The sequence below is a fragment of the Anabrus simplex genome, chromosome 3 (assembly GCF_040414725.1).
Source record: "Anabrus simplex isolate iqAnaSimp1 chromosome 3, ASM4041472v1, whole genome shotgun sequence".
NCBI lineage: Eukaryota > Metazoa > Arthropoda > Insecta > Orthoptera > Tettigoniidae > Anabrus > Anabrus simplex.
This window is the reverse complement of record NC_090267.1, coordinates 9,467,006-9,481,252: the sequence shown is the minus strand read 5'-3', so window position 1 is coordinate 9,481,252 and position 14,247 is coordinate 9,467,006. Positions and strand designations below refer to the sequence as shown.

The following is a 14,247-nucleotide window of genomic DNA, read 5'->3' as shown; positions in this document are numbered from 1 at the left end:
CTGAAAAATGTAGTAAGAGAGTGGCAAAAGGAGTTAACTAGACAGGGGATACCATGTATTATTTCTATGTGACACAAGTGGAATGGACTGAATGTTGATTTTCTGGCATTCACTGATGACCTGGATCTTCTAATTCAACAGAATCAATAGTGAAATAACTCAAACAACAAACAGCAAAAGTAGGAATACTCATTTCATTTGAGAAAAAACAATACATCAACAACATCAGTGAATCTCCTTGTACACTGAATCTGCAGCAAGGAACGATCAACACATCCAACAGGTTAAGTACCTGGGAGAATGGCTGAAACCCAATCTCTTTGAAAGAGTACGGAACACTGTTAGTGCTGTGTGTGTGTGCTCCCAGTTTTCATTCATTAGCAGGTGTAGTAAAGGCATAATTTGTTACGAAAAAAGTGAATTTCAATTTTAAAAGTGCATGTTGTTTACTTCACGACATCACTCAGTGCTGTGCAGTGGATATTTTAAATATAAACAAAATGTAATTATGGGAAGAGACAAGAGGAATGCGGCCAGCCACGGAACCAGGACCGAGATGGGGCCTGCAGATGGAACGGTAGTGAAGCTACCCTAGCGGACAGCATTGTCCAGCAGGTAAGGAAACCTCTACAGTCCAAAGACATTATCTCGGCTATCGTTAAGGCAATAACTGAAAGTAACACAAAGGCCATGGCTGAACAACTCAAGGCCACCCTGGACTTCAACACTGAGATTATCAATGAACTTAAATTTGATATTAAAAATAGGGAAATTGAACTGAAAGCAGTGCACGATGAACTCAAAAAGAGTACTGATGCTCTAGAGCAATATCAACATAGAAGAAGTGTGTGTGTTAGGAATTCCCTACTTACCGAATGAGAATTCAGACAAACTTTCAGACAGGTTGTTTAAAGATAAACTTGGACTTGACATTGCCGTGCAGAAAATTGATAGGTCTCGCCATGTTGGCAGGCCGGTGCTGGAAGTGAAACGGCCTATAATAGTGAAATTTGTAAGCTATAAAAAAAGAGAGGAAGTCTTTCGTAAGAAGGGCAGGTTAGCAGGCACTGGAATCACTATCAGGGAGGACCTGACTGTGGCTCGGACTCTAATATTAAAGGCACCTGTAGATAAACGTGGAGTGAGAAATGTCTGGACCATAGAGGGAATCATTGTAAAAAGAGGGGAAACTAGACGTAACATAACAATGGATGAACTGAAATCTCTCAAATAAATGAACAATACCATAGTGTAGTATCTCACCCTGTGTCTGTAGATTCTACTGTGAAATAGCTTTCTAGTTCCTTAACTGTTTCTTTCAATGTGATTTCTTTATTTGTAACAAATTCGTAAAACAGTCGTGTAGCATTCACAAGTTCCACCCACACCCACAAACTCTTTCTCTTCTACTTATTTCTGAAATGCTCGTCGGCAGGTGCACTTAAAGCCTGGGAGTACAGCATGTTAGCAAAACCCTATTCTAGACTAACTCTTCAACTGTATATTAGTGTAATTTTATTAATCTCCTTATTTTATTATTATTATTATTATTTATTTGTCTTTATTGAAATGTTCAAACATATGCTAGGGGCTTTACGTCGCATCGACATAGATAGGTCTTATGGCGACCAAACATATGCTATGTGTATATAATTATTTGTGTGTGTGTGTCAGTGTCTGTTCCAGGAATGTGTCATCTACCCTTTAAAAATGTCAGCAGCTGGTGTCCTTGAAACTACTGTTACTGTTGACAAGGCATTCCTGAGTGTCATTGACCAGAGTGTATTCCTAGACGACAATAACCCTCGTGTACCTTCACCAACTGCTTCTAGCCCTCAGCCTACTGAACTGCTATTGAAACAATCACTGTCTCCGTTCTTGCGAAGTCTACAGTGTTGCCATATCAATTCCATCTCACTCCTTAGTCACACAGATGAAGTTCATTAGAAAATAACAACCTGTAATATGCATATTATGTTTATTACTGAAGCCCGGTTGTCCGATAAAATTAGCTCTACCCTTGTAAAACTAGAAGGATATACTCTCTATCGCCATGATCGCACTGCCAGGAGCGGTGGTTGTGGTGTAGCATTGTACTGTAGAGATGATATTAAAATACAATAATTATTAAAATCATCATCTGGCATCACTCCACATACGGAATATATGTTTGCTGAGACCATAATTAACCGTCAAAAAGTATTGATAGGAATTGTCTATAAACTACCGAATGTTACCAACATCTCGGACTTTGAACCTGACCTTCTCAAACTAGTACCAACCTACGAACATATACTACTTCTTGGTGACTAACTCAAAGATCTTGGCCCCGATTGGCAAACCAGACCGAATCAGCAAACTATTTACCTCCATCAACATGACGATCTTACCACTAGATGCAACTAATCATGTTCATACACTTAGATATACAAGCCATACTGGAATTGACCTCCTGATTACAAATAACCTGCATAAAGTTCTTACGTACAGTCAATTTCCTGTACCTGGCATCTCAACTCATGACTTAATTTACCTGTGCTACTCTCTACGTGTACAAAAATACAAAGCTGAATGCATTAGCTATAGGGATTGGAAAAATATCGATCTACAACAACTAAAAAATGATGCGTACAGTTTACCTTTGGAAGATATAAAGCAGTTGCAACACACAGACATGAAAGTGACAAGATTTAACTCTCTACTCATAGGACGATATGACAAGCATGCTAAAGTTAGGCAAGCTAGAGTCACTTGCTCGCCTGCACCTTGTTTAACAAATGATATAAAAGCAACAATAGCTCGCCATGACACAAAGTTCCGTTGATACAAGGAAACAAATAATGAATAGATTTTGAAGACTATCATCTTTTATGTAACAGAACAAAGAAATTAATTTGCAACAGCAAATTTAATCACATTAAAAATGCAACAAAGAACTTAAATGCACGTGAAACCTGGAACGAACATCGAGCTATGGGAGTTGGAAAATGCAGTACACTCAACTCTCACTTAGTTACTAACCTAATAAAGGAATCTCCACCTCAAAATCAATTCAATCTAAATGAAAGAATCAGTGGCCCTACAGAAAATGAACATAATTTCTCTTTTCACCCTGTCAGTATAAATGATGTAAAGCGTATTTTGAATTCAGTTAAGTCACAAGCAAAAGGAGCAGGCTTCATAAAAAACATTTTTGGCACGATCCTACCAAATATTACCCACATTGTAAACCACTGTCTCACCACAGGGACGTTTCCAACTGCATGGAAGGATGCTCTAGTAACCCCAATATTAAAACATACCAGTACCACAGCAAATGCGCCATCTGATTACCAGCCTATTTTGATTCTAACCCCTCTCTCGAAAGTTCTTGAACGAGTTGTACACGAGCAGCTAATAGAATTCTTAACCAGACATTCTCTTTTTGACCCATTGCAATCTGGCTTCAGAAAGGAATACAGTACTACGACTGCACATCTTCGGGTAACAGATGACATAAGACTAGCAATGGACAGACGGCATGTGATGATACTAACGCTCCTTGATTTTAGTAGTGTGTTTGACACGTTAAATATAGACATACACTGAAGAAAAAAGAAATTGCAACACCCAGAAGGAGTGGTGCTACATTGCTGCAAATGAACATACAGGACGAGTGTTCGGTTGTGACGCGATGATTACACTTCCAGGTCCCTCTGATTGCAAGTTTGGACAACAATCAATACAGGATGTGCCCACCACGGGCTGCAATACATTGATGAATTCATCGAGGCATGGAGTTAATAAGGCCCTGGATCTCTTCCTGAGGAATTGTGGCCCATGCTTGCTGCACTGCACGGGTCAGTTGTTCCAGAGTTGTGGGTGGCTGAGGACGGTTGGCCAGTTGTTGACCCATCATGTCCCACACATGCTCGATAGGACTGAGGTCCGGGGATCAGGCGGGCCATTCTAAGGTTGTGATGTCGTGGAGAGCTTCTCTGGAGAAGCGTACAGTGTGAACCGGGGCATTGTCCTGCTGAAACATCCCATTAACAATGTTCACCATCATAGGGACAACCACTGGATTGAGTATCCTACCAACGTACTGTCGAGCAGTCATAGTCCCCTCAACAAGCACTAATTGTGATTTCACATTAAAGCCAATAGCTCCCCAGACCATAATGCTTGGTGTTGGCCCTGTGTGCCTCTCAACAATAAGATCTGGGCAGCCCCTCTCCCCGGTAAGTCGGCGCACACGATTCCGGCGATCACTGCGGGCAAGACAGAAGCGTGATTCATCACTAAAGACGACCCTATGCCATTCGTCGACCCATGTTGATATTTCTCGACACCAGGTCAGTCTTACACGTCGCTGTTGTGGGGTCAATGGAATACCTTCTGCAGGGACACAGGCTCGTAAGCCAGCTGCATGAAGGCGATTACCAACAGTCTGTTGTATAACGTGGAGTGCCACAGCTGCTCGAATTTGCGCTGCTGTTGCATGGGATTTCACCTGGGCCATCCGAATGATGCGGTGATCATCTCTCACAGGAGTCTGTCGTGCTGGGCCTGTGCCAGGTCTACGAGTGTGGGTACCTTAATTTGACCACTGCTGCCATACACGTTGTACCATAGATGCCTGTCGGCCAACACGTGCAGCGACAGTCCTTAGCGATAATCCAGCCTCACACAGCCCAATTATCCGAACCCTCTCAAACGGCGACAGTTGTTGATAGTGTGCACTTCTCTGTCATTGAGGCATGTTTGACGGGGAACACTTCACTGCACAGACTGCAAATCAACTACGCTACACCAGAGTCCGTATACTGGAGTTGATTCCTCTGCGACCAATCACGTGGGGAGACCTGTAGCAACAATCCAATGGGTCCGAAACATTGATCGTTTATACACCTACATGGCATTGTTCCATATCTTGAAAATCAACACAAACGACCAATGCCTTCATGGTGTTGCAATTTCCATTTTCTTAAGTGTACTATTATCGAAGCTGCGCTTTCTGCATGTCGGCCCGATAGCCCTAAATTTTTTTGAGTCATACCTTACAAATCGTCGCCAGTGAGTAGCAGTAAACAATCAAAGATCCCAGTGGGCTCTGAAATCATTCGGTGTCCCTCAACGGTCCGTTCTAGAGCCCTTACTGTTCATCTTGCATATTAATGACATAATTTCCACACTTCAGTATTGCAACTACCATTTATATGTGGATGATCTGCAGATATACAAACACACCACTACAAACAATTGACATGAAACAGTTCAGCATATTAATTCGGATATTGAAAGGCTTACCGCCTGATAAAAATAACCACTTAATCCTAAATCCTCGTAAAGCACAAAGTAATATCATAGGAAACTAAATTATTACATGTAATAAGCAATATCAATCCTTCTCAAATTATAATCAATGACATACATTAAAAATGTAACTAATCTTGGAATCTTCATCAATGAGAATCTGACCTGGAATGAACACCTAGCAAAAGTATGTAGAAATGTTCATGCAACTCTCTATCCCCTGAAACGTCACAAAAAAAAAATTTCCTCAAAAACTTATATTAAAATTAATCCAAGCACTACTATTCCCAATTTTAGACTACTGTGATACGGTACTAGTCAATCTAAATGCTGAACAAGCTTTGAGACTTCAGTGAGAACAAAACTCATGCATACGATATGCCCTCCAACTGTGACATGACGCTCATGTTACACCATATTTCGGGATGGCTACGCATAAATGAATGAAGGAATTTTCACCTAATGACACTTGTTTACCAAGTGCATTCGATGAACACTCCTACTTACCCCTCTTCTAATTTTTGTTTTCTTTCCTCATTCCATGAAATTAGTACCCGTTCTGGTTTTCTAGTTGAAATTACACTAATACGAACGAATTTCTACAATGGACATTTGGCACCTTACTTCCTCTCATAAATTCAATTCTGCCTGCTGAAAGTTTTTCCTGTGAACATAAAACTGAGTTGTGTGAGTCATTGTGTGAATGGGTTTTCTTCATTTTTTATTATTATTATTATTAGTATTGTCGCACAAATTGCGGTACTGATATGTAGGCCTAACTTAGTCTTAGAATTATCTGTCCATAGTATTATTTCCTTTCAGAATTTCTATGTCTCACTCCTATGTTTACATTTTTAAATTTTATTGTTTATAGTGGTTAAGTGTAAGGGAGGGCTGTGAGCTCTAACTTCGCCACAAATGTAAATCAGAAATAGATAAATAAATAAATAAATAAATAAATAAATAAATAAATAAATAAATAAATAAATTATCAACTCGAGTTAATAAGTTACGGCATACCAACTGTCCAAGAACGCCTATGACAAAAATTGTCTCTCCCACAACATTAAAATAAAGCACTACAAGTCAGCCATTCACCCGGGAAGAGACACCTAGCATTTTATGGACATGTATACAGGATGCATCCTGCCAGATTGACCAACCAGCTGCTTGTTTACTGGCAAAAGAGGAAGACCCAATCATCATGGTCGATGGAAGTAAACAAAGATCTGCAGGAACTGGGAGGAACAGAAAGGGATATACAAGACTGGACATCTCTCAGGAGGATGCTTAAACAAAACAAGTTCCAGGACAAAGCAAGAAGAAGGAAAACAGGTACTCTCTGGACAAAGGAGAGAAAGGAACACAGCAAGAGAAAGGGCAAACATCAAAACCCACCGCAAATGTAACAGTTGAATATCGTGGTCCTCATTCGATCTATACGAAACAAGAAGAAGAATAATGATAGGACACATTTGAAGACAACCAGGACTTGTTCAGTTACTTTTCGAGTGAAGTGTAGGTGATATGAATGGTAGGGGTATACCAAGATAAGAATATGACAAGCAGATTAGAGCAGACGTAGGATACAGTAGTTACGTAGAAATGAAAGGATTACCACAGGATAGGGCGGCATGGAAGGCTGCATCAATCTATGGACTACTGACTCAAGAAACTACATCAACCACCGCTCAACTGATGGCCATCGACAGCGACATGCTACATTGTACAGGAATGAAACGAGGCTGCCATCTAGATGTGTCATGCAATGAAAGGAGACACAATTAAACACCCACTAAAGTACTCTTCAAAAGATGGCAAGTTTATGTTTCTTGTTATGTACCAAACTTTACTCAAAATGAAAATTAATTCTAGATTTTAGAATGCAATAAATCATTTGGAATAACCCTGTATAATCACAACCTAAAAGAGTATTACATTATGAGATTTCATTTCCAATACTACGACTAATTCCTTTAATACAAATTTTTGAACATGAATTGAATTCCAGTCACTACAAAGTAACCTGGAATGATACTTACGAAATGTCCTTCACGCCAGACTGGTTCCTCCTTAATCACAATTTTCTGGTCCATTTCAAACAGCAGCAGAAGTATTTACATGAATTGTCTACTGAAACAAGAAAAATAAAATACATATATTATTATTTTTGGAGTCAAAGTGTACAGACCAACCATGTACGACTGCATGGAATTCAAATCACAGGCATATGGATTTTATTTCAAACACCTCACATGCACTGGCTGGGACTGAACCATGGGCAACTTGGTGAGAAGCCAGTGGCCACTCAATGTCTGTAGACTGGTTTGATACAGATCTCCATATCCCCATATCGTGAGCTATCCTCCAGGTACATAGACTGGTTTCATACAGATCTTCACGCCACAGTATCCTGTGCTTACCTAATCTTTTCTATGTAACTATTACATCCCCCATCTGTTCTGATATGTACCAATGTCCTACCAAATTCCTACCCCATACACTTCCCTTTGAAATCAGCTGATTGATTTCTGGGTTTCTCAACATGCATCCTATTAATCCTTTCTTTCTTTCTTTCTTTCTTTATTTCTAAATGTCAACTTGTACCAAATTTTTCTCCTCTTATCAACCATATTCGCTATCACTTTATTTCTGACCTGAATGATCCATTTGACTTTTGACACATTTCAGTAAAATTATACTTTCTAGCAACAACATTTAATGTATGCTAGATAACAGATCCAACTGAAACTACGGTGGTGAGTTTGTCTGGAGCATTACCAGTTGAGATACTGTGTATTTGCTGAGCAACGTGACAAAAAGACTTGCCTGGCCATGGCAAAACCACAGACAATCCTGAGTTTATCTACCAATTACAGAGGACTGCACATAGCTAAAAGAAAAGAATTAAGCAAATTTGATGTGTATCACACAAGTTTGAAAATGGACAGTTTACACAACGGATATTAAGAACCTATATAATCATATGATGTGGTGTAACAGAAGACTGCTGAAGGTGAGATGGGTAGATTGAATCACAAATAATGAGATAATGAATCGAATTGATGAAAGGAAATTAAATGGTTACATTTAATGAGAAGAAGAGAGAGAATGAGAGGACACTCAGGAATTTTTCAGTTAGGTTTTGAGGGAAGTGTAGATAGTAAGAACAGCAGGGGTAGAGCAAGGCATGAATATGACAAAAAGATTAGAGTTGGTGTAGTAGTTACTTAGAAAGGAAAAGGTTACCAGGGGATAGGGTGGAAAGGTGTGATGCATCAAACCAGTCAAAGGACTACTGATGCAAACAACAATTAATACCTTTCAGATTAACATCCTTTAAACACAATTAATGTTACTACCCCACAGATTCTGTTATGAATAGTATTTAATACATCTGAAATAGACATTCAGGTTATTGGGTTGTGTGGAGTACATCTAGTAGAGGCTATATTAATTACACTATAAAAAGTCAAAAACACACCTGTGGGAATTTAACGCATTACCTCATGTCATATGATGTCGACTTGTAGAAGAAACTGGCGTTTGGGCGACTGAAATACAGTTAAATTGAAATTTCTGCATATGGCAGCTTAAATGTTTTGGCACATTGGTGGGGTATAGTGCGCATTGGTATCACCCAAATATCACTATAAAATTTGTCACAAATGGAACATAATAATTGCTTTTACACATATCAAGTGAAAAATCTCTGGCAAATTAAGAAATATTTGATTTTTGGAGAATATTATGTATACGTACTTTACCACTTTACAAGTACATTGGTGTTGCGCTCAGAGTGACACACGTATGTCTTTTGTCTTATACTTTCAATAAAATAAAATAAAAATTTCGTGTGTGACAACGAGTTAGATGGTGTGCGATATCTGTGTTCACTGAAGTTCTTTGCTTTCGCTTCATTGCTTCACTTGTCAATGATATATTTTCATGAATTGTATCGCGATATACAATATTTAATAGGCGACAAAATGGTATGGCCAATGTACATAAGAAAAATCCACTGGACTGGTGATTTATTGGTCCAGGGATCGTGCTATTTTTCTGTTGACCTCCATTTTGCTGTTTGAACTGGCCACTCTAGTCATATGGACAAAGATAATGAGAATCCACAGACATAGCACTCGCATTCCTCGGTGCTAGCCCTGGACCTCAAGAAAGTAACAAAAGACGGCATCAGCAGCGGAATACGACATAAACCAGTCCTGTCTACAAGCCTTAAGTATGTTTTCATATTTCTCAAATAACGACGGTATTTCTTAATTTGCCAGAGATTTTTCACTTGATATGTGTAAAAGCAATTGTCATGTTCCATTTGTGACAAATTTTATAGTGATACTTGGGTGATACCTATGCGCATCATACCCCATTGGTGTCTTTATTTGCAGAGAAAAGTGAAAAAAACCACAATTCTTTAATGAAACGAGCCGTACAGAAACAACATAATTACTGGGATAAAACTGCCCTACAAGTTAATCATAACTGAGTGAGTTTTAAGTATCCAAAAAAGCAGTAGTAAACAACAGAACGCCACTTCGAAACCGAAACGCTTACAGGTAATTGCCGTATTTGGACAATTATAACTATTACGGCCCTCTTTGTCCAGACGAATTTACCCTCGGTACTAATCGCTTACTTAATAATTATACCCAGCATGAAGTTGGGTTATGGCACAGAAAACGACCAGGCATATGCCGCACATCTGAGTACCTAAAGCAAAGCATCAACTAACAATGCATAACGACCAGTTAAGCAATGGAAACAAATATTCTACACAATGATACACACACCCAAGTAAGTCATGCAGTTTTTCACTCGAGATTGAACAACTGTACCGCTAATTTGGCTGGAAACGCGCTGAATTTTTAACGGCAATGAAGCAACGTAACCATCTTGTCTTGTCTTGTCTTGCGGATATTTATTTGGGATTGAAAAGACTATTTCCCAGTCACAAGATCATTAATATGTTACACTTATATCACAAAAACACACGTTTACAACACAAATGTCCGATTTTAGCGTGATCACATGAAGATAGATGCACTTAAGGAAGTAAGATTATATCGGGTATGAGGAAGGGTTATGGAGGTAGTACATTCGGGACTGAGCAAAGACACAAAGAACTTAGAAGTGACGCTGTACGAGATCAGAAAATAATAAGAACCTTGAAACAGTATCTACTCACCAGGGGCATTGAGAAGTGCCACCTCATAAACATGTCGGAACAAAACCAACTGCAAAACTAAATCGTGATTACAATTTTATACGAGTGTTATCAAGGTACTCATTTAAAATAGTAATGATCGTAGGCGAAGGTTGGTGCAACAAAACTGAAAGTCGTGTAGGGAAAGATATTGGAACTTTAAGTAATTTCTGCATCAAAATGGTCTGGTGATGTGCATATTGGGGGCAATGAAAGAACAGGTGGTCACTATCGCATTCAGATTCTCCACAGGAACAAGTTGGGTCGTTCGTAATGTGAAAGCGAGTTAAATATACTGGGGTTAAGGCATGATTAAATCGTAGTCGGATGATATTAGTAATGTGACGTCGTGTATACGTACCATTTGCAAACCACGGTAGTGTGGGAATACTCGGTTGAAGTTGGTAGTAATATTGTCCTTTTGTACGAGCAGATAATCGCCATTGTGTGCACCATGTGTGTTGAGCTGCAGCTTTGATATTTGGAAAGAAGTCGAGAATCGGAATTTTGATTTGTAATATATTCGCGGTATCTGCACTAGCATCTTTCGCTGCTATATCGGCCATGTCGTTGTCTACGTGTCGATTATGCCCTTTGATCCATATTAACGTTATAACAAAACCGGATGTTTCAAGTTGAAATAGAAGAGATTTGACTTCGTAGACATATGTATTTGTATGAGGGGCGAGTGAATGCAGAGCTTGTAAAACACTTTGGGAATCGCTGAATATATTTATTTTTTTGGATTGCAACCGTTGAGCATATACAAGGGCCTGATATATGGCATATAATTCTGCTGTAAAAATAGTTAAATTATTAGGTAACGGATATTTAAAGCTAATGAGTAGTTGAGGATCGTAAAATGCCGCTCCGACTCCAGTATTAGATTTTGACCCATCGGTAAATAGGTGGTAATCTGGTGTAGTTATGGAACTTTTAAATTTCTTATGAACATATAGTGTGGGATAAGGTGCAGCCATTGATTGGGTTGATGCATCAGAAGGGGCAATGATAACAGAAGGACGGAATGTTTGAATATCATAGTGCTATGAATACGTATTAATACGTGGTGTACGAAATATAGTTTCAGTAAGATGGTGGATTTCAGCATAAGCCATGTATATGGCGGGATACCGATGATTGGGAGGAGGACGCTGTTGATAATATTCATATAATAATTGTAATTTTGGGACAATAAGGGAGTTCGTTCTACTAATGTGTTTCAGTAGGAATTTTTTGGATAGTTTTATCCTGCGGATGTACAGTGGTTCTTCCGTCGTTTCTACTAATAAAGCGTTAGTAGGTGTTGTGCGGAGGGCACCCACGCTGATACGTAGTGCTGTAAATTGGAGACGATCCAACGCTAATAAACTATGTTTAGGGGTTAAGTCAATAATATGGGCGCTATAATCAAGTATGGACCGAATGGTTGCATGATATAGCTGCAGTGCTGACAAAGGGTCAGCACCCCATGCACGTTTCGTTACCGTTCGCAGAATGGTGATATAACGATCTGATTTCCTAATAAGGTGTCGTATATGAGCTTGCCATGTGAGTTTGTGATCGATATAAATTCCTAAATATAAGTGTTGTGAAACCAAGGGGATGCTATAGGTGTCAAAGTTAATAGGGCTTTTATCAAAGGTTCGTTTATGTGTAAAGATCATTGCTGCACATTTGGGTATAGAAAGGGAAAGTCCATGAGCCGTTAGCCACTGAAAGACTAAACTTAGAACCTGAGATATTTTGTCTCTACAAAGGTCAATGTGGGAGTCAGCACAATAAATAACATAATCATCCGCGTAAGCTAGAATACGGGCGTGTGGTAGCACAAGAGATTCGAGCTCTTTCATGTAAAGGGCAAACAGAACTCCACTGAGGATCGATCCCTGTGGTAAACCTTGGGATGTGTAACGGCTATCAATTGTGTGTTGGGGAGATTTAATAGTTAACCGACGGTTAGTAAATAGTTGATTTAAAATAGAAATAAATTGAATGGGGAATCCAACACTAAATAATTTCTCCCAGAGGATATGCAATAATACAGCATCATAGGCACCTTTAATATCCAAAAAGACTGCTACGATAGATTGTTTCCGCCATTTTGCTAATAAGATGTCGAGTAAGAAAATTATGATAGGGTCTTGTGTACTGTTACCCCGTCGAAAGGCAAACTGATATTTGGGTAATAGCGAGTGATATTCCAATACCCACGCCATGCGTTTCATAAGTATTTTACAAAAAACTTTGCGTATACACGATCCCAGAACTATGCCTCGGAAATTGTCAGGTTCGGTAGGTCGTTAGGTTGGTTTCAGGATGGGTGTGATGAAAAACTCGTTCCATGATGCGGGTACATGTAATGTCTCGAAAATACTATTATAATATTTGAGTAGATAAATTTGGACATGGGGGGGTAAGGCCTTGAGCATTTGATAAGTAATTGCGTCAGGTCCTGGTGATGAGCTATTGACGGTACATAATACAGAGTGTAATTCATTATAGGTAATTGGATTCAAAAGGGAAATAAAAGGACAAGAATTATGCTGTGAGGTGGGTAGAAAGAATGGATTGGCGGTAACAGGGGCAAGGGTGTATAAAAAATATTCTAGAACTTGTCGCGGATAAGCAGAAGAAGTTTGATATTGGAAAGTTCTCGTGATCATGCGGATCGCGTTCCAAAATTTCGTTGCTGGAAGTTGTGGAGTTAATTGAGAAATAAAAGATTGCCATGCTTTTCGCTTTTTGGCATTAAAGACGAGTTTAGTTTTCGCGATATGGTTGCGCAATTGAAAATAATGCTGCGGCGTCATCGATTGTCGATATAGTTTGAATAATAGTTTGCGCTTATGAATAAGATCGTGACATTCTTTGTCCCACCATTTTAATTCGTATTGCTGTGGATGGGTCGTCACTTTTAATGGTCGGCACGGATGAAATATGTTTAAATATTGGGTTAAATAAGGGAGTAAAAGGGAAAAGGAAAGAGGTGACTTATGTTTCTGCTGCAAGATATAATTGAGGTATGATTGGTAATTAGAAACATTGAAGTTTTTATAAGATCGGACGTTACTTATACAGGAGGGTGCCTGAAACTGGGAATGTGGTGGGTGAATACCGTATGTGATGAGAATGGGGAAATGGTCACTAGTGTGCGTATCAGATAATGTATGCCAGGTGGTAACAGGGGCCATAGAGGTGCGGCAGAAAGTAAGGTCTACTGCGCTGGGTGGAGATCCAGGCGGAGTTAAACGGGTCGGGGAGCCGTCATTTAAAAGAAACAAATTCTGATGAGTTGAAATAGTAAGTAAGTTAGAACCTTTGATTGTATCGACCATGCATCCCCATTCAGTGTGGTGGCAATTAAAATCACCGAGAAGAAAAAGATGTGGAAATGTGTCAAATTGTTGGATAAAATGCATCCATTGGTTCTGAGTAATGTAAATGTGGGGAGGGCAATAAATGTTGATGAAACATGTGTTATGGTGTACTATTCCTACAGCATAGGTGTGCGGGATGATATGTTGTAAAGGGAAATGTGTAACTGATAAGGAAGTATGTACACATGTGGCAACTCCATCAAAGCCGTTACCATCATGTCGGAAAACTTGATAATCTCGTAATCGAAAAATGATATGAGGTTGAAACCACGTTTCTTGTAAACAGATAAAATGTGCTCGTGTTTCATTCAGCAAAATTTGTAACTCGTGTCTTTTAGAGGTGGCACTTCG

The 14,247-nt window shown here is 39.2% G+C and overlaps 1 protein-coding gene across 6 annotated transcripts in view; it reads right to left on the bottom strand.

Annotated features, from left to right (window-relative positions):
• Window positions 1-10,626, bottom strand: part of LOC137496890 (gastrula zinc finger protein XlCGF57.1-like) — a 79,803-nt gene extending 69,177 nt beyond the window's left edge. For 2 of the 6 annotated variants that reach the window (XM_067142467.2, XM_068226915.1), the window contains exons 1-2: window positions 10,104-10,626; window positions 7,338-7,428 (exon numbers count right to left, since the gene is read on the bottom strand). In XM_067142467.2, coding sequence (XP_066998568.2) covers window positions 7,338-7,391 — 54 coding nt within the window. In that variant the 5' untranslated portion in view covers window positions 7,392-7,428; window positions 10,104-10,626. The remainder of the gene's footprint in view (window positions 1-7,337; window positions 7,429-10,103) is intronic. The other 4 variants (XM_067142466.2, XM_068226913.1, XM_068226914.1 and 1 more) reach the window with 4 other exon arrangements.
• Between the last annotated feature and the right edge of the window lie 3,621 nt (window positions 10,627-14,247).